This window comes from Callorhinchus milii, unplaced genomic scaffold (genome assembly GCF_018977255.1).
Source record: "Callorhinchus milii isolate IMCB2004 unplaced genomic scaffold, IMCB_Cmil_1.0 Scaffold8, whole genome shotgun sequence".
Taxonomy (NCBI): Eukaryota; Metazoa; Chordata; class Chondrichthyes; order Chimaeriformes; family Callorhinchidae; genus Callorhinchus; species Callorhinchus milii.
In genome coordinates, this window is record NW_024704749.1 from 10,887,941 (window position 1) to 10,906,683 (window position 18,743).

At 48.2% G+C, this 18,743-nt stretch overlaps 1 protein-coding gene across 1 annotated transcript; it reads right to left on the reverse strand.

Moving 5' to 3' along the window:
• Positions 1–428: 428 nt before the first annotated feature.
• Positions 429–18,258, reverse strand: ube3b (ubiquitin protein ligase E3B). Its single transcript, XM_007901848.2, has 28 exons — positions 18,106–18,258; positions 17,211–17,413; positions 16,606–16,771; positions 16,275–16,395; positions 16,054–16,113; positions 15,103–15,207; positions 14,670–14,766; positions 14,338–14,423; positions 14,136–14,218; positions 13,392–13,497; positions 12,975–13,095; positions 12,127–12,304; positions 11,499–11,668; positions 10,955–11,122; positions 10,339–10,510; positions 9,512–9,630; positions 8,598–8,712; positions 8,290–8,389; positions 7,856–7,975; positions 7,264–7,440; positions 6,830–6,940; positions 6,021–6,158; positions 5,449–5,514; positions 5,242–5,300; positions 4,629–4,811; positions 3,569–3,680; positions 3,003–3,095; positions 429–2,800 (listed from the first exon to the last, which is right to left on the reverse strand). Exons 3-28 carry the CDS (start codon positions 16,764–16,766, stop codon positions 2,609–2,611), a joined length of 3,213 nt encoding a protein of 1,070 aa, XP_007900039.2. The 5' UTR covers positions 16,767–16,771; positions 17,211–17,413; positions 18,106–18,258; the 3' UTR covers positions 429–2,608.
• Between the last annotated feature and the right edge of the window lie 485 nt (positions 18,259–18,743).

An 18,743-nucleotide genomic window follows, 5' to 3' on the forward strand; every position in this document is an offset into this window, starting at 1 on the left:
GTGCTCAAATACCTGGGTTGATTGGAGGGCCTCTAACCTTACCCTGTATCCCGAGCCTTATACGGTATATTAAATATCATTATCCTCCAGCCTTATCCTGTCACAGAGTCTCAGCCCTCCAATAGTCCAGTGGCTTCTGCGATGCATCCGAGCATGCTCACCAACCTCCGCTAAACACCTGCACCAGTCACAGGATAGAGGAGGAGGCCACGGCAATGCAAGGCACCATCTTATAGGACAAGTTATCTGATCAATTTTACATCTTAAGTAATAAGAATTTCTAGTTCCGACTAGTGCGACTATTTACATGTTAAGCGAGCGGCAAGTAAAGCGAATCCCGTATAACATTCTGTATGGGAAGCGGCCAGGATAATCCACAGCGTGGCGACTTATGTGGCAGTGAGCAGTAAGGCCAGGGTCAGGTTACCCAGAGTTTACTGCATTTTAATAAAAAAAACATACACACAATTTAAATTTGTAGTGCACAGATATTTCAAACATTTGCAATTAATACAGTACAATTAACTAGTTACAATTGAAGAATGAGTAAGATTGTTATAATACAAGCAGCGAGGAGAGAAGTCCGCTTTTTAATCACTGTTGCTGTACATTAGATGTGTGATAAGTTGGCTGGGGTTTTACATAGTGCAACAAGTCTTTCTATGCCAGTTAAACCACACACTCGATTATTTTACAGAAAGAAAAGGTAGAACAAAGGCTGTCCTAGTCATCTGATCGCTCCCTTACTTTAGCAACATTAAAAAGGACCAAATACCGTTACAGGGATTATAAAAGAAAATGCTGGAGAAATAGAGCCAGTCAGGTTAGAATCTCCTCGGATCCCAGAAACATCCCTTCAAAGGTCAACATTCCTCTGTATTTCTCCAGCATTATCTGGTTTTATTTCTTTACCAAGTCCGTTCCATATATTGCAGTATCTCGTTAGTGATAACAACCATATCATTAGCCTATGTAGTTTTCTTCCTGAAAGATGCTGGTGCATTACAGGGCAGGTGAGGGAAGAAGGGATAGTAATAATGGAGGGGTAGAGAATTGCTCCGAAGACATGAACACAAATTGTGCTTACACCATTCTAAAGTATAAATAATTTCCTGATTTTTTTTACTGTACAAATCCAAGGAAAGGGCCGGAATAGATGAGACAGCCCAACACACAAAATATACACACTCAAGATGCTTGTGAGGAAATCTGTCAGGCTCTATAGAGATTCAAACTGTGGCTGAATTTTATTTGAACTGATTGATGGCGAAACTGATGATAAAGGTTCTGTGAAGGTCAAAGAACCATTACTGCCACCTACTAACTCCAGGCTTCGACACTGGAGAATTTGTAAAACAATTTATCCCACACAAGGCGGCAGTGAGTGTCAACAGATTAATCAATGGCTTGAGAAAGCCTGACGTTCATTTCCTGAGGTTCAACCTGTGTGGCAGACAGGTTGAGATGAGGTGAAACAGTAGCACATTAGTAGAGGATGCAGTTTAGACAATTGCGCCAAACTTGTTGATGCAAATAATAATAATAATCCTTGCATTTGATATATAGCGCCTTATCATGTCATTGAGACGTCTTAAAGAGCTTCACTGCAATCCAATGAAAGGGCAAGTTAGATTCCCCCCTTCCCCCCCAAAAAAACAAATATATATATATATACACACACACACACACGCACTCAATTTCTGATCTGAGCCACACATCAGATAGAAGTCAACATGGAAACTAAAGGAGCCATTGACAGTGAGTTGGCCACTACTTGCTATGATTTGCATTCCATTCCAATAACCTATCTCTGGAATTTCCTCGTCTTGTTACCTGTTTGCCCACCATGGGGTCAATTTGACATTCATTCTGCACCTAAGAGCAAGGTATCACAGCAGTTGACCCTGTCTACTTGTCTGTGTGCTGCTGGCAATGTGGGGATGGGGGAAGAGCAGCAACTAAGCCAATCTGGGCTAACCATCACTTTAACCGTTTCAGCCGCAGAAACACCAGGACCGCTCGCCTTTCTGGGCCTTTTTGTTTTAACGAACGCCTGCAAAAATGATTTGGAATCAATTTCCCATTAATGCAATACAATTAGAAAAACGTTGGCACCCCCTCCCCTCTCCCCGGCTTACCTCCTCAATGACGTTTCCTAAATCACGGCATCCCTGAAAGAGTTTCCTGGAAACATTGCAGATTCAGGGATTTTTGGGGGGTGGGGAGGGGGGGGAGAAGGGAAGTGCAACCACCCTACAAAGGGTTAATTATCAGGTCCGGTCAATTAGTGTAAAGCAGGACTTTGACCACACTGAGCCAGAGAGCCCCAAGTCACCCACATCCACAGCTATCTCAGGTGGCACACAGATCAGCAATAACCTGCTAACCCTTCCAGTCCCGTTAATCTTACGTTTGAGACCCTTGGACATCCGGCTTGTACCCCGAATCCTCGTCGCTTCCTTCAGTTAAGGGGAATCAAAATGATCCGTCATTGACTGCTTGTCGTGTGGCCGGGGGCAGCTTCTGTAGCAGAAGTCCCTTTGCATGTTTACCTACGCAAGCAAGCGCGTACACGCACGCGCGCTCGCACGCAGGGTCCTCCCGGAGGCTAGGAAAGCTCGAATCCCGTGTTCATACTGATTGCATAGCGCAGTTTCTCCCGCAGGATGCTTTTCTTGCTGTAGTTGGGGAGTTTGAGGAGGTTGAAGCAGGTGGAAGAGGTCGGCAAACGTCCGCCCGGCTCCTTCTTTCTGATGGTGAAGAAACCCCTCAGCACACTGCCCAGGGTGTCCCCCGTGTCCTGAAATACATTACAGTGTGAGCGGCGTCTGATACTGAAATAATAATCCTTGCATTTAATCTAGCGCCTTATTACGTCTCAAAGCACTTCACAGGATATACTATAAATAAAGTCCAGTGACCCGTGTATTTTGTGGGCGAAAAGCCAGTTGCGCACAGCAACGTCACACAAACAGTCGTGAAGACACATCAAGTCTTCGTACCTGATCATCCGATACCTCCACACAGCGGATGGAGAAGGGGGGTTTGAGGTAGGCAAAACCCAGGAGTGGAGGTCGAGAGCAGCTGGTGACAAACTGGAAAAGGGAGACAAAAGAACAGACCAAAACAAATAACAAACAATGAATAATCCTAACATTTGATATAACGCCATATCACGTCACTGAGACGTCTCAAAGGGCTTCACAGGACACACTGTGAAGTGAATTGACTGTGTATTTTGTGGGCGAAACGAGGCAGCCCCATAAATGGGGGATTATTGGCCAGGACAGCAGGAAAGAGAGAAGAGAAACTCCTTTCTCGTTTCCAATAGCACCACGGGATCTTTCAACATCCACCTGAACAGGCAGACGGGAGTTCGGTTTAATGACTCATCCGAAGGACAGCAATTCTGATTATGTGATTCCAAGTCACTACAACCTTCCGACTCGAGGTGAGAGAGCAGCAGCAGCAGCAGCAGCAGCAGGCGACACTCAGGCATCAGACAGCTGGGCTACTTTAATGTTTCCAAAGACCTCCCGCTGGCACCACCCAATGTCCATTTATTTACCTTCAGAAACATGGCTCGCTCCTCGGGTGTGAAGTCATGCGCCAGAATGTCCCACAGCCAGGTAATGACCCGGTGGCTGCCATGGAAACCGCCGTAATACACGGTTTGCTTCCTGCACACACACACACACACACACACACGACAGAAAGGTTACGAGCCACCATCGATCAGACAACCCGCGCGCTCGCAATGCCATGAACAAGAGGCAGAGCTCGAGATGCACAGTTCAATCCGCTGGGACCGTCTCTCGCTCCGCACTTGCAGCATTTCAGCATTTGGATTCAGTTGAAAGAAACCCAGAGGGATTTGTAGTCAACCCTGCATCTCCAATAGTCGGAACTCAGAGATTTGTATGTAAAGGTCACCATCGACCCCCTCCCTCCTTTACAAGAATCCAAGCATTAAAAATACAAGGAGGTTTCTTTAGTAAGGATTCCCTTGAAGAGTGAATGCTGGAGACATGAGATGATTTGCTGGGAAATGTCAATGTAACACTAGAAAGCGATTTATAAGGTGTGGATAAAGGGGCAGGGAATTGGCAACGGAGTGGTCAGCTCCAGTGGAGGAACAAACAACAACAAAATAATAAATAAATAATAATATTCCTTGCATTTGAATTAGCGCTTCATTCACGTCGCTGAGACATCTCAAAGTGCTTCACGGAATAGATTGTATTTTGTGGGCGAAACACAGCAGCCAATTGCACACTGTAGCGTCCCACAGACAGTCGTGGATTGAGTGTTCAAATTATTATTGTTTTTGGGGGTGGGGGGATTATTATCCCTGTAAAGCAATCCACCAATCGACTAACAACCGGATTCCTACTTACTACTAGTAAACAGAGGCGTGCGTGTGGAGTAAGGAAACTTGCCTAATAAGGTTTTGCCCCGTCCGGCCGGGAATCAAACTCGGGTCCTCTCGCGCTAACTACTGCGCTACAGGACTCCACCAAACAAGATGGAGAATTAAGCCTCTGTGCGTCCCACCTGCTTGCTATCACACCAAGCAACACAACCTCACTTCTGACACACAACACCTCGCACTGAGCCGACTCTCTTACTTGAGGTCCTCCAGGTCGATCTCGGCATTGTCCCCGGCGATCAAGCGCTGCACTTCGGGGGTTGAGAACATGCGGAGCCACTCTGGATTAATGATGGAGCGAAAGCCTCGGATAAAGGCGGCCGTCTGATCCTTGATCTGGGTGTGCATGCGGAAATGAGCCATGAGGTGGATGTAGCTGATTCTGTTGGGTGAAAAATCAGGAACGTCAATCCCACCCAGTGCCAACCAAACGTTCACCAAAGTACGTTCTTCCCGGAACATAACCAGTTCCAAATCGGAAACAGGAAGCGTGGGATAGCTCCTCCAAGGGTGAGATAGCTTGTGTCGCATCCAAAAGGCCACAGCGAGAGCTCCCCCCAGCACTGCAATACCAGCCTACACCAGGGTAATCCAACTGGCGGCCCGCGGGCCACATCCGGCCCCCCGAACCATTTCAAATTTCATTGCCCGACAAGCAAACACAGACTCGCAGAGGCCTCAAGCCAATCGGGAGACGGTCACCGGGGGCACAGGCTCTGTCTGGCCACGGGATTAGCCATTCAGGGCAAAACATTGCTTATGCGGACATTTCTCAAACCCTTTGCACTGCGTTTGGCTGAGGTAACACTCACTTGTTCTCATTGATCACTCCCATCGTCTTGCCACCAGGAACCAGCTCATGACAGACCAGCTGTTGAACGAGGAAGAAAACAAAACGATTAATTAACACTGCCGTGCTTCTGTGTAATTTGTCGTTGTTGTTCGACTCGTGACCCTGCCCCCCTGAACCGGGCTGAGACTCACACTCCAGTCCCTGCCCAGTGCTGGGCCATCATTACCTGACCCATGACGTCCTCGTCGTAGGATAAGGTCAGCCCCAGATCACTGATATCGCCATCGTAACGCTGTAAGAGAGGAAACGCACAGTGAACCAGCCGCACTCACTCCTCAGCTTGTCACTAACGCTGACACAACAACTTTGCAATACGGTGACAGTAAATGACAGAGTAGGGAATGGGTGGAGACCTGTAGCGTATTGGTTAGAGCGCTCGCCTTTCAAGCAAGAGGACCAGTTGGTCGATTGGCGGATCGTTTTTCCGGGGGGTGGGGCGGGGGGGGAATAATCCCTCCAAAAAAATAATAATAATTTGCTCACTCGCTCCCTGACTGTTTGTAGGACACTGCTGTGCGTAATTGGTTGCGCGTTCCACCCACAAAACATGAAGTCAATTCACTTTACAGTATAACCTTGTGAAGTGCTTGGCAGACCAAAGAAACATACTGCAAGACTTTTGCATTTTCCACTCTTCTTTCCCTCATGTTTACAGTGAATCATTTGTATGCGGCTCTGCTTGCTCTCTCACACGTTTATTTCTCCCTTCACGTACAGCCCCCGGGGCCAGTGGGTTACCTTGATGGAGGTGAGGTTTTTGTAGAACTCTGAATCCAGAGAGGGGAGTTCATCGATCGAGCTGTATAACGCACTGTGGTGATGTCCAAGAACCTGACTGAGGAAGAAGGAAGCAAAGGGCACATCCACAACTATTCCCTGGAGGGAGGGAGGGAGGGAGGGGGAGAGAGAGAGAGAGAGAGAGAGAGAGAGAGGGGGAAAGAAAAACAGAATTCCACAATATTATTCCTTTCACACACTAATAAAAGTCATTGCTTATTTGAGGTTAAAATAAATCGAAGAACCTCAGTTACTGAGAGGCGAGTAAATGTCTTGGCTCAATTAAAGTTCTTATATTGCTAAGCAGTTTTCAATCATCTTTAGTCGATTTAATGCCTTTCAAATCAGAAGGACGCTTCACATCGCTTCACAGGATTTACAGTTACGTTTAATGGCTGTGTATTTTGTAGGCGAAAAGGGGAGCCAATTTGCGCGCAGCAATGTGAAACCAATTTATCTAGAGGGTTATTAGCCAGGACAACAGGAGAAATGCCCCTTTAACAACAACTTGCATTTATAGAGCACCCATAGCCTTCCAGAGCGCTTGACAGTGGTGGAGCCCGACGGCGAACTAGAGGGAGGGGGAAGTGACCGTAAGCATGGCCAAAAAGGAAGGTGCAACCTGAAGATGGGGAAGAAGGGTGTGGGGTGGGGGGGGGGGAAGGGGGAGGTCATTAAGCATCATTAAGCAGCAAAGCTCATGTACGATGTACGTACGACAGAGGCACTCTTCACCCTGTCGGGTTACAGGTTCTTGTTGCTGGCTTTACCTCGTAGATGGCTTTTCCCAGCATCTTGCCCACAAATTCAAAGAGCTGCAGGTGGTTCTCATGGATGTAGGAGGTGGGGGACGGGAACAGTCGCTCATCTCCGCTGGTCGTCTGTAAATAAATACATTGAAACAATGAAGAGCGTTCGAGTCCGTGAGATCTTCATTCACACAGATATGCTGGTTTTCACAACATTTCCAAAGATAACTTCCTATTTCAACCAACCAAAGCGCTCCACCAATCAACTAACAACCGGGTTCCTAGTTACTGCTGGGTAAACTGAGGCGTGTGGGAGTAAGGAAACTTGCCTAAGCTTCCAAAGACAGATAGACACAGACAGACAGAGACTGATTGACAAACAATGAAACCCGTAACCTTCTGACCCTGAGGCTCGTTTCCATTTCCCAATTTTTTTCTACCCAACCACTGGTTACCTTGAAGAGGTTCAGCGCTGGATCAAAGACTTTCTTGATAATTTCTTCCAAGAATTCCTTGAAGACCCCGTCCTGATCGATGCCAGCCTCATCAACTCCCAGGTCGTTCACAAACTTCACCCGGATGACGCCCTTCATAGTGTTGACAGGAAGCTGCCTCAACTGCTCGTAACCATCCTGAAAGCAAGTGACTCTTTATTAACTCACACAGAAGTCAACCTCTACTGGATGAGATGTCCTAAACCCTACATAAGTGATAAATTGCATTAATCCATCCTATTAATGTCATGTTGTAACAGAAACCATGTACCTTAAGAGTATTACAACTCATGGTGACAAGCTCCAGATCTTTTTCCTGGACTCAACATACTCTTAGGTCCATGTGGACCCAAGACCAGTGTTTACCCTCTACAGGATGTCCACACAGTCCTGCGCGTGTGCAGTGCATGTGTGTATTTGTATGTACGAGTGTACACGTGGGCGTTTGAGAGTTTGTGTGCTTGTATGTACCAGAGTGTGTATGTGTTTGTGTGCATGAGTGTGTGTATGTGTGTGCTTGGTGTCTGGGATGGAGGAGTGCGTTGAGGTTAACCTCTAACATGCGGGATCTGCGAATGGTGATGTGGATGACGTGAGGAGAGGCTGAGCTCGTCTCCACTAAACCCAAGGTTTCCTTCTCCTTCGTCACCATGTTCCGGAAAAGCAGCACTCTCTGGGAACAGAACAAAGAGAGACTCGAATTACACTCAAAGCCTTCAACTCCCTCGAACTCAGGTGAACAAATAAAACGTTTTAAAATCTCTCCATTTAAAAACCTCTCCCGAGCATGAATCGACAGCCGGTCGCTCTACATTTTTTGCCGTGTTAAACGCATTACAGTAAAACTCGCATCAGTCTTACTGTTTGACATAACTCATACTTTGCATAAGTCGTATTAAATGTATGGCCCCAACTGATATGACTTATGTGAGGTTTACTGTGTTAGGGGTCAGTTTATCTTTGACCAGCCTGTTCCCTGTGATTTACATTTTTGTGGGGAATGATGTGAGGGATGTACTGCAGCAGTAACTGAGCTCTCTTCTTCCCTTTATCCAAGTCCTGGAACAGCAGGCCCGGTTTCAGGTCCCTGTATTGAAGAAGCAGAGACAGAACAGATTAGCACTTCACGGGATATACTGCAAAACAAGAGCTCGCATTTATATAGCGCCCCTCTTGCAGGGGACTGTCTAAGGCACTCTATCAAATGCAGTGATAATTATTATTATTGTAAAAGGGAGACAATGCTATACACTTTGTTGCCCTACACACCACACCCATTCTTATCAGTTACTCACTTGCGCAGCCAGTGATCCTCAGGAGAAAAACGTCGCCTGCAGTCTCGCTCGTACAGCGTCATCAGCCACCCGAGCACTGAATGAAACAGCTCCAGTTGTTCCCCTTTCGCGTTCTCTGCAGACACGAGCACGCAGTTACACTCGGGAGTCCTGTCCACTGACCGCTCAGCAAAACCCAAACCCCTGTAATGCCCCCTCCCTCCCTCCCTCGCCAGAGCCTTCGAACATACAGCGTCAGTTGCTCTCCAACACATATGGCCAAACACTGAGCCAATTCACACACTGATCGACCCATCCCTTTAAGAGCCTGCGCACGTGCACAGATGTTTGCCAGGATAATAAAATAACAATCCTTGCATTTGACACAGTGCCTTATCACGTCTTCGAGAAGTCTCAAAGTGCTTCGCAGAACATACTGCAAAGTGAATTGACTGTACATTTTGTGGGCAAATTGTAGGATTCATCCTAAAGCCTATGATTTAGGCAGTATTATATCTAATAGTGGGTGTCTCTCTCTGGGACAAGCTGCAATGGAGTAGCCAGACTGCACTCTGGCATACAAAGTTGATCGAGACTGCAGTTGAAAAGATAGGTCTTAATGACGTAACTGGAGGTCTGCCCGTCTGAATTTCGTTCAACCGCACCATCCATGAGATTCAGGAATGAAAGGACTTGCTGCGTAAAAGCAAGTTGTTGTTGGTGCAGTCAGTCAACAACAAAATCCCTTCCCCACACACACACACACACTTTTTTGGGGTCAGCCTTAACAGTCTCCAAACCATAGTGAAATGACGCCACATGCTGGCAAACCATCGCTATACACTCGATCTCCATCGTCCTAACAAACACCACTTCCCATGGACCATATTTCCCAACTGGTTCCAATGAAGCCTCTCACAAGGGTATGAACCTACCCAGCAGGCCATCCCAGACCATCTTGTACACAAACGAGTTGAGGAAAGAAGAGATCGTGACCAGTTCTTCCAGTTTAAAGGACACCTGCTCCTCGTATACTTCAATGTCATCCAGGATCCTGCAGTTATAAGGGGGCGGCAGTCGGTTTCACGCAGGACAGACACAGCAGAAGCCAGAGGAAGAAGAATGAATTATTCACAACTAAGTCTCATGAGAATCTGACAAGAAAAACAACATGCGTTGATACAGCGCCTTCATACCGGACGGTGTCTCGGTGCGCTTAACCATTGCACAAGTCCAACAACTAACGAGTGAGACTCACGCAGCACCCACTTTAACGCATGTCAAATAGCTACGTAGTTCATTGTGGAGTCAAACATGCTGCGTTGTATTTCCCCATTACAGTCAACAGTCCCTTATGTGCGACTCACGCTGTAAAGTGAAATGGCGCCGCTTGCTGGCGAAACGTTGCTATACGCTTACTCTCGGGCTGCGTTCATACACAGCTCAGTACTTACTTAACTGTCCCTTTACAAACGTCACGCTGAACAAAGGAGCAGAGATTCTGTTTACCGGCCGTGCTACAGTCAATTCACTTTACAGTATATTCTGTGAAGCGCACTGTGACGTCTCGAAGATGTGATAAGGCGCTGGGGCAAATGCAAGGAATATTACTATTTATTGTAACTGTGCAGCTTTACAAAAACACTCACTCTAATCAGCAATTCAACACTCTTATTGAACTCCTATTTATATTGATCATTTCGCTCAAACCGAATCACTTGTGGCAGTGAAAGGGTTAAGGCCAGAAGGGTCTGTGACTTACGTGATGAGGTGCCGGGAACAGTCGCAAAACAGCATGAGCATAGCGAGAAGCCGCTTGGACTCTTCCGTGTCGTTGTTCAGGCACTCGAGGAACAGCTTCAGCCCCCCCTGGGGTCCGAGCTCGCAGATGAAAGCCCACAGTTTGGGCAATAAGTCGTCTAAATAGGTTAACCCTGAGCAAAGATAAACAACCACTTAGACACAGACCGCAAACAGCACCCACTCAGCTCTGACCTCACACAGCATACACATTCCCACCAGCCAGCCACAGAAAGTCCTACATCAACAACAAATGACATTCACACGGCGACTTTCAGGTCGACAGGACGTCCCAAGGCGCTGGACTGTCAGGGATCTGCACCCGAGCTGGGGGTTAGGATCAAGAGGGCTGTAGGGCAGGGAGGGTGGGGGTAGGAGGGTGACCGATGGCGCGGTTGAAGAGGAGGGTCTTCAGGCCTTAAAGGAGAGGGGGCGAGGCGAAGGGACTGTGGGATGGAGTTCCAAAGGGTGAAGGAGGAAAGGCTGAAGACTGTCTTGACGTGGGAATGTGGGAGAAGAACACAGCGGGAAATTTGCTGCTCTCCGCTGCTGAGAGGTAGAAACAACACAAGACTAACCTGTGAGGATCTGTAGGCGGATCTGGGTGAGGGTGGTGAGTGCCATCTGGTACAGCACGCAGATGCTGCACACTTTCTGCACCTCGGCCGAGTCCACTCGCTTCCCGCCCACCGGCTTCAGGATGTTCCTCATGGAAGCAGACTTCTGGAAGGCTCGTTTGAAGAGATCTGCAATGGGGAAAAACACCTGTAAATCATCTGATATAGAGCGAGCAGCGCAAACAGGCAGCGCGGCGATAATAATAATCCTTGCACGTGATATAGCGCCTTATCACCTCGTTGAGATGCCTCGAAGCGCTTCACGGGATATACTGTGAAGTGGAGCGACTGTGTATTTTGTGGGTGAAATGCACAGCGATCGCGCTCAGCTACCAAGTGGATTGAGAGACCAAATTATTATTAATTTTATTCTAGATGATGTAAGTTCAACGCCCAACGTGGGATTCGAACCCACAACCTTCTGGCTCAGAGGCGAGAGAGCCGCTCACTGAGCCAGGGCCGACGTTGGTTGGAAAGCGAGCAGCTGGGAAGGGAGGCGGCTTACTTTTGACCTGCATGTTGTTGGGAAGGCTGGAGAGTGAGGCTTGTACGTGCATCGAGTCTTGGCTCTCGGGCAGTTTCTTGCTCAGCACGTCGTGGAACAGAGTGCGAATGATGTGGACCCCCCACAGGTACTGCAGCTGCCTGGTGACCAGCGGCATGGCTTCATTCAACCTGAGGACAGGCACATAACGGGGTGGGGGGCAGGGTGTCGGGGAGGGGTGGGGGTGAAGAGAGAAAATCACTGAGAAGATTCCCCCAGGACAGAACACAACAACTCGCATTTATTTATAAGCGTCCCTCGCGTAGGATAACACAATGGCGGGAACAGTTGCTGAGCAGAGGGGAAAGGGGAGCGGACAGCGAAAAAGGAACAAGGGAGAAGTGACCGTATGCGCGGTCGAAGAGGTAGGTTTAAAGGCAGGACATATAGAAAGTGGGGGGGGGGGGAAAAAGAGACCGAGGGAGTTCCAGAGCTGAGGGGCGAAGAATCTGAAACCCCCGGCACTAATGTTGAAGCGGGCAGAACGGGCGTCAAGAGAGAAAGCTAGAGTTAGCTGAGCGGGCGAGCAGAGGGGTGGGGAGGTGCCAGGGGCGCGAGGGATTTCTGGGTGACCGCTGATATGACATACCCGTAATCCACAGTCTGAGAGAACCAGCCCAGCACCGGGTGCCAGTGAGTCAGGTTTGACTTCTTCTGCGCGACGTACTTCTGGCAGTACGAGAGCATGGCTGTGAGCACACTGACAAAGTGATTCGTCTCCTCCTCCAGCACTTTCTCCGACAGGTAAGCCAGCTGGATCAGGTTCCCTGGGGCAGGCAAACTCAGCCCATCAGATTCTCTCGACGATGACAACGTGCGTTGATATAGCGCCCTTTGTGCGGGGCAGTGTCTCGGAGCGCTTAGATGTTTAATGTTTGGATGTTAACGGTTTAAATGTTGGCTGGAGAGACACTTGGTTGCCTCTTGTAATCAGATTAACTTGAAAGCAAAACTGAAATATTTGCAAGCCGTTTTATTACACCTAATCCTTGCATTTGATATGGCGCCTGACCACGGCGTCGAGACGTCTCAAGGCGCTTCACAGAAATGGTGGAACATGAATTGATTGTGTATTTTTTGGGGGAAACGCGGCAGCCAATTGTGTTCAGCAGTGTCCCACAAAACAGTCACTGATTTTTCTTTTGGAGGGGATTATTACCCCCAGAAAGCGATACGCCAATCAATTAACAACCAGGTTCCTGCTTACTGCCAGGTAAGCAGAAGTGTGTTGAGTAAGGAAGTTTGGCAAAGGTTTCGTCCTGCCGGGGAATCAAAACCGTGTCCTCTCCACTTGCAAGGCGAGCGTGTTAACCACTACGCAAGAGTAAACCATAAACACACCGCCTAGGGTGTAGGTAGGAGTAGCCTTGAGAAACGAAAAGCGCAGACAAGCGCAAACTGAACTGGCTCCGGAGACGGGGAGCATCGGGCACTCACCCAGCAGGCAGAGAGAGTGGCTGCCCTCCAAGCACACACAGATGTCACTGCATTGCTCTTCCCGGCTCAGAAACAGGATGAATTTTAGCAGCAGCTCCTGCGAATGCACCATGGCCATGCACTATAAAGGAAAACGTGTGGAGTTTAGAGCGGTTTTTCAGTTCCCCGTGGTCAGTGGATAACACATGCTGTAGCGGGGATCCACAGCGTTCCAGAAGTGAGGTGCCCTCCCAGCTTACAGCCCTGACTGACCAACTTTCCTGTACATTGTGTACAAGTTCAGCACTGCTGAATGCTATCAGCAATGACCCAGCAGCTGCGCTCATTTACCCAAACCACCGTGTTACAACAAGGCTGCTGACAGCAGAGTGTATGTAGGATTTAGACTGCTGTGGAGTTTCCTGTGACATTCTTTACCTCAGGCACGATGGTAGAGAGATGCGTGACTAAGGCTGGGACTGACATGATGTGCAGCAAGAACGAACGGAGCAGGTTGTCCGAGAAATGGGCTGCGATCACTGGACTGGAAAGAAAAGAACATGGAAAATCGTCAGTGGGAAACCTTGAGACATCGGCAGGACAAGAGCTCACGATTAGTTTCGAACTCTTCAAGAACATTTAAGGGGTCACAAGAAGTCCTGCAACATTTGGTTAGAGCACTGGCAGGGCAAAACCTTAGGTAAGTTTCCTTGCTCCATATGCCTGGCAGTCAATTCACTTTACAGTGTATCCTGTGAAGACGCTTAGAGATGCCTCGAAAATGTGATAAGTCACCTTATCAAATGAAAGTGTTATTATTATAACATAAGAATTGCTAGACCAAAAGAAGACCACGGCCACCCAGTTCGTCTTCCACCATCTTGGCAGTCGCATGCACATGTCATGTCCCAAACTATGTACTGTCTGCATCCTTGAAGCACTGGACCAAAACCCCGGCCAGGAAAATCTTGCTATTTGCAGCCCTGAATTCCTTCACAAAAATCCACCATTAACCTCTTAAACGTTCCCCTATTGCAGGTACAGTATATTGTCCACTCCATTTACACGAGGACGAGTTTCTCCATCTAGAAGTCGGCACTTCCCTCCCTTACCACAGGAAACTACTTTTATTTTTAAAAGAATTCTGCCGGGAGACGGAAGGTTTGTTCCCGATTATCTTACCGTAAAGAGAGAGAGAAGATGGCTGTTAAAGTGCCTTTAGACAGGGATGGCTTGCTCCTTGCTAGCCCGTTTGTTAATAGTAACTGGAATAGAATATTAGAATATACAGTTGTGATCATGGTTTCATTTGATACAGCGGTTTTAAGCAACACTGAGGTACAACAAATTGACCCAAAGTCAGAAAAAAGGTTGTCTCCCAAACCTGTAGCACAGTATAAAATCCCTTCTGGTTGAGGTGACCCATGATGTTGGCACAGATGTGGTTCATAGCGGGTCTCATTGCTTCCCCTGCCAAAAATCAAACAAAATCACGAGTTACTGGGAAAACCACAGGTTTCAGATGATTTTTTTTTGCTGTACAGGGTGTTCGCAATTCCATTTATTTATATAGCGCTTTTCACATTGGGAGGATGTCCCAAAGCGTGTTCACAGGGAGGGAAGCAATCACACTGCCTCAACTGTTCAAAGTAAACTCTATAAAAATGTTTTTAAAACTTCACTTGGGCACTGGGGCCAGGTTATTCCTCCACTGACCTTTTCCTCTCAGGATTTTCCACGTCGAGGTGTCCGTGAAGGTGACTAACATGGTGAGGTGCAGCGTGATGTGCTTTGTGTCCTGCATCATATCGGGCTAGAACACAAACACAATAACAATACAAATTTACATTTATATAGTGCCTTTCACGTCAGAAGGACACCCCAAGGTGACTGAAGGCACGGTCGAAAACGAAGGTCTTGAGATTGGCCTTGAAGGAGGCAAGGGAGGGGACAAGCTGGAGGGGCTCCGGGATGGAACTCCAGAGGGTGGAGGCAGAAGGGCTGAAGGCCCAACTGCCTATAGTGGAACAGGCAGGGCGAGGGACGTGGAGCAGGCCAGTGCCTGCAGAGCAGAGGGAGCAAACAGGCTGGTGAAGATTTAATAGAAGTCAGGGGCAAAAGAGTCTTAAATCCAAGACACCGAATTTACCTTCAGTTGTTTCAAGAGCTTACTGCAGAGCCACAGCAAGTCCTTGACCTGTTTGATCCACAACATGGTCAGTTCCTTTGAAAGTGCTAACGAAACGTACCAGACCTACGAGAAAGAATGAGATATGGCGTTTTCAACCGTTTTAGTAGTAATCCTTACTGTCCATAAAAATGCATCCAATATCACATCTTTACTTTAAGCTTGGTTTGATAAATGTTTGTTACACCTTCTCGGTGGGATATTGGAGACTGGTCACTGGAGGCAGGGACTTTTCCCACTCAGCTCCTGTTAACCTTGCAAGCCAAAGCTCTAATGGCTGGGGTGGTCCTAGCTGGAGAAACAGTGGGAAAGTTTGCCAAACAGTGCTCTCAATGGCAAGCTATGTGGTATTAGCTGTTTAGACTCCAGCAGTAACCCCAACCCACACTCTGGGGTCCCCAAGCCTTGGCTCTTGCCAACCTGCGCCTAGTACTTTCCAGAATTAGGTAAGTAGGATGCATCCCTCCAGAGAGAGAGAGAGAGAGTGTGCACATTCTATTCCAATAAATATCTCTGGAATTTCCATGTATAGATGTGATGCATGGAACTATGTTTGGTTTGGATACTCTTAAGCATGGTGATGGGTTTCCATATGTGTCAAGACGCCCGGCTGACCAAAATAGAAGGATTATCACAAATGTACACATCATCAATCCGTATCATGTAAACATTGCAGAGCTATTGGAAATGACAGGGCAAATAAGAATGTAGTGAATGGACTGAGTGCCAGTGGCTTGTGACTACATCGCTGATATTTTCAGCCTGGCTCAGTTGGGAGCACTGTCATCTCTAGGTCTGAAGGTTGTGGGTTCAAGCCCTAAGTGGGGACCGAAGATCAGTCTACGCTGGCACTATAATGTGGTAACGGTGGCACGGGAGCAGTTAAAGTGAATGGGTTTGAAAACTACAGACCTTGGGCTCATTCTCGGCTTCCATGCTGTTGAGAATACAGCGACACAGCTTCCCAAGTCTCTGAAGGGGAACAACAACACGATTCATTATAGTAAATGTAATAATAATCCTTGCGTTTGAAAGGGAGTGTTCACAGGATGAAGATAAGAGAGATTCTGAACTTCTCTCCTCCAGGTACCTGCAAATCAGTCTCAAAATATCCCTCCAGCTCCCGCGCTCACCTCTTTATCTTGCTTAATGTGGAACACGAAGAGCAGTTTCCTAGTGAGTTTGAATATAGAAAGTGCATTTTTTCTGGATGAATTAGTTTCGTTTGGGCCCAAAAAATCATCGATTTCATTCCTGTAAAAGCAAAAACAACAGCACCTGATTATCCGCTGCTCCTGATATTTCACACAGCAAAAATAATCTACAGTCTCCTCAAACAAGACGCCTGTGTCTCTCTCTCCTTTCCAACTGTTATATCTATGCGTGTAATCACTTTTTGTGTCCATTGTACACCCTTCCTGGCAGATTATTATTCAGCAATGAACCCAGAAGAAAGTTTTGAACCTTATTTCTCTAAGAAGCCGGCATCTGCAGAGGAATCTCCTGACGACCGCCTGGATGTGAATGGCCGCTCGCTCCCGCTCCTTCTGTCCTTTCCTCTCCTCTCGAGCTGCACGAGCACTGTCCAGAAACTGCAACTTCGAGGTTTGTGTGGCACTGAACATCCTTGCTGTTGTGGACAAGAAGATAGCACTTTAGGTTCCTCTTAATTTCTCCTCTACTGAAGGCATTATCTGGTGGCGAAATCTTAGGCAAGTTTCCTGACTCCACAGGCCTTTGCTTACCCAACAGTAAGTAGGAACCCGCTTGTTAGTCAATTGGCAGATCCGGAGGTAATAATCCTAGTCTTTTGGTAACTTCCATGAAACCACCAGATAAAACTCACTGACCGTTCTACTGAGATGCTGGTTAATGCGAGGACTTCAGAAAGTTTGTGCCCAAAGGAGTTCCAAATATCCACAGAGAAGCAAGTGGAATGCTTTGGCTAATATACTCTCCTGGGACATGAGACACAGAGAAATGCTGCCCATGTAATATTGACATTGCACGATACCGGCACACAATTGCCTCAGTATATGTGAAACTTCGGGATATATAACGCTGCTTACCTGAGCTGTGTGTTGCCGTCTCAAAGCAGAAATTGGTGCATCAGTCCCGAGGTGTAGACATAGCTCTCTGCGAGTTCTCCCTTGACTTGGACTGAAGTGTTATTGTACAAAGACAGTTGGCAGACTCTGTGCGCTGGCCCCACGCCACCATTTCAGCTCCATCCTCTCAGAATAACGCCCCCGGGAACTCGCACGGACCAGAACTGCCAGAAAACCAAACACACAAACGTCACGTAGAGCGACTGGTGTGACAACTGCTTTATGTATAGACACACACACACACACTCCAGTGCCCGATAGGGACACCAACAATAAGTTTCAATTAATACAGCGCCCTTCACACGCATAAACATCTGCTTTTTTTTAAAAAAAAAAGGTAAAGTGCCAGGCTGATGGACTGTAAATTAAACGAGACGCTTGTTCGACGCATTAACAAGCGGCGTAATAACGCCTCCAAAAAAAAAAAAAAGTTTACCTCACAGCAAGTCGGAGCCCGGTTGTCAGTCGATCGGCCGATGGCTTTTCCGGGGGTGGGCGGGGGTGGGGGGGGTGGGTGGGGGGAGAGTAACAATCCCTCCGGACAAAAAAAAAATGCGACCGCTCAAATCCCCGACTGGTTGCCGGGGGTCACCGCCGCGTTGCGCCCGCGACGCGCGCGAGTCACTTTGCTGCGCGGGGCGGCTCGCGAAGGCGCTGTCCAGGCGCCTCGGCGGCGCGCGATGAGGCCCCCGGGGTCCCCGACGCCAGGATTATTGCTGTTGATAATAACGACGACAACAACAACAACAACAACAGATTTTAGAGAAAGCCAAACCCGGCCCTGTGGGCCTGTGGGGCTCGGCTGTCGGGTTTAAACCTCAGACGCTGTCCGCAGGGAAGGTCACCGGCTCCTTACCCACAGCCTCTGCTCCCACTCTCCCACTCTGTGTTGTTTCTGTCTGCGCTTCTTTCCTTTTCCTTCTTTTTCTCTTTCACTTTCACTCTCTCTCTCACACACACAGACACAGAACTCCAAGGGACAGACGGCCACCGGGGCCGCTTCCGCTTCCGGGTCACGCGGGGGACCCGGAGGTGGGGGGGGGAGGGAGACGGGTCGGACGCGCGCATGCTCCGACTGAACCGCTTCGCCCGCCATCTTGGTAAAGGAGACGGGAGCGAGGTAGCTAGGCGAGGGGGGGGGGGGGGGGGCGCCATCTTGGGAAAGGAGGCTCGAAGGAGCCGCCATCTTGGTAAAGGGCCCCAATGACCCTGTTGAGGGCGAGACGGCGATGACTGGTGAGGGGAAGGGATAAGTGTTCAAGTTTGCCGATGCGCCCTTTTCCTTTTCGTGTCAACTTGCGGAAACTCGCCTCTTGAGAGTGCGCTGAGGCGCACGCGCGAAAAAAAAAGTGTTCACTCCTTGACCCGTCCATGGGTAAGGCGTCGGCAAGTCTTACGGTGTTCAGAATTGCTGAGCTTTTGGTTTTTTGAGCAGGACCAGGCCGTAAAGGTTCGTTTCGATTCGTTAAAGGTTCAAGCTGAGGCCACAGGTTT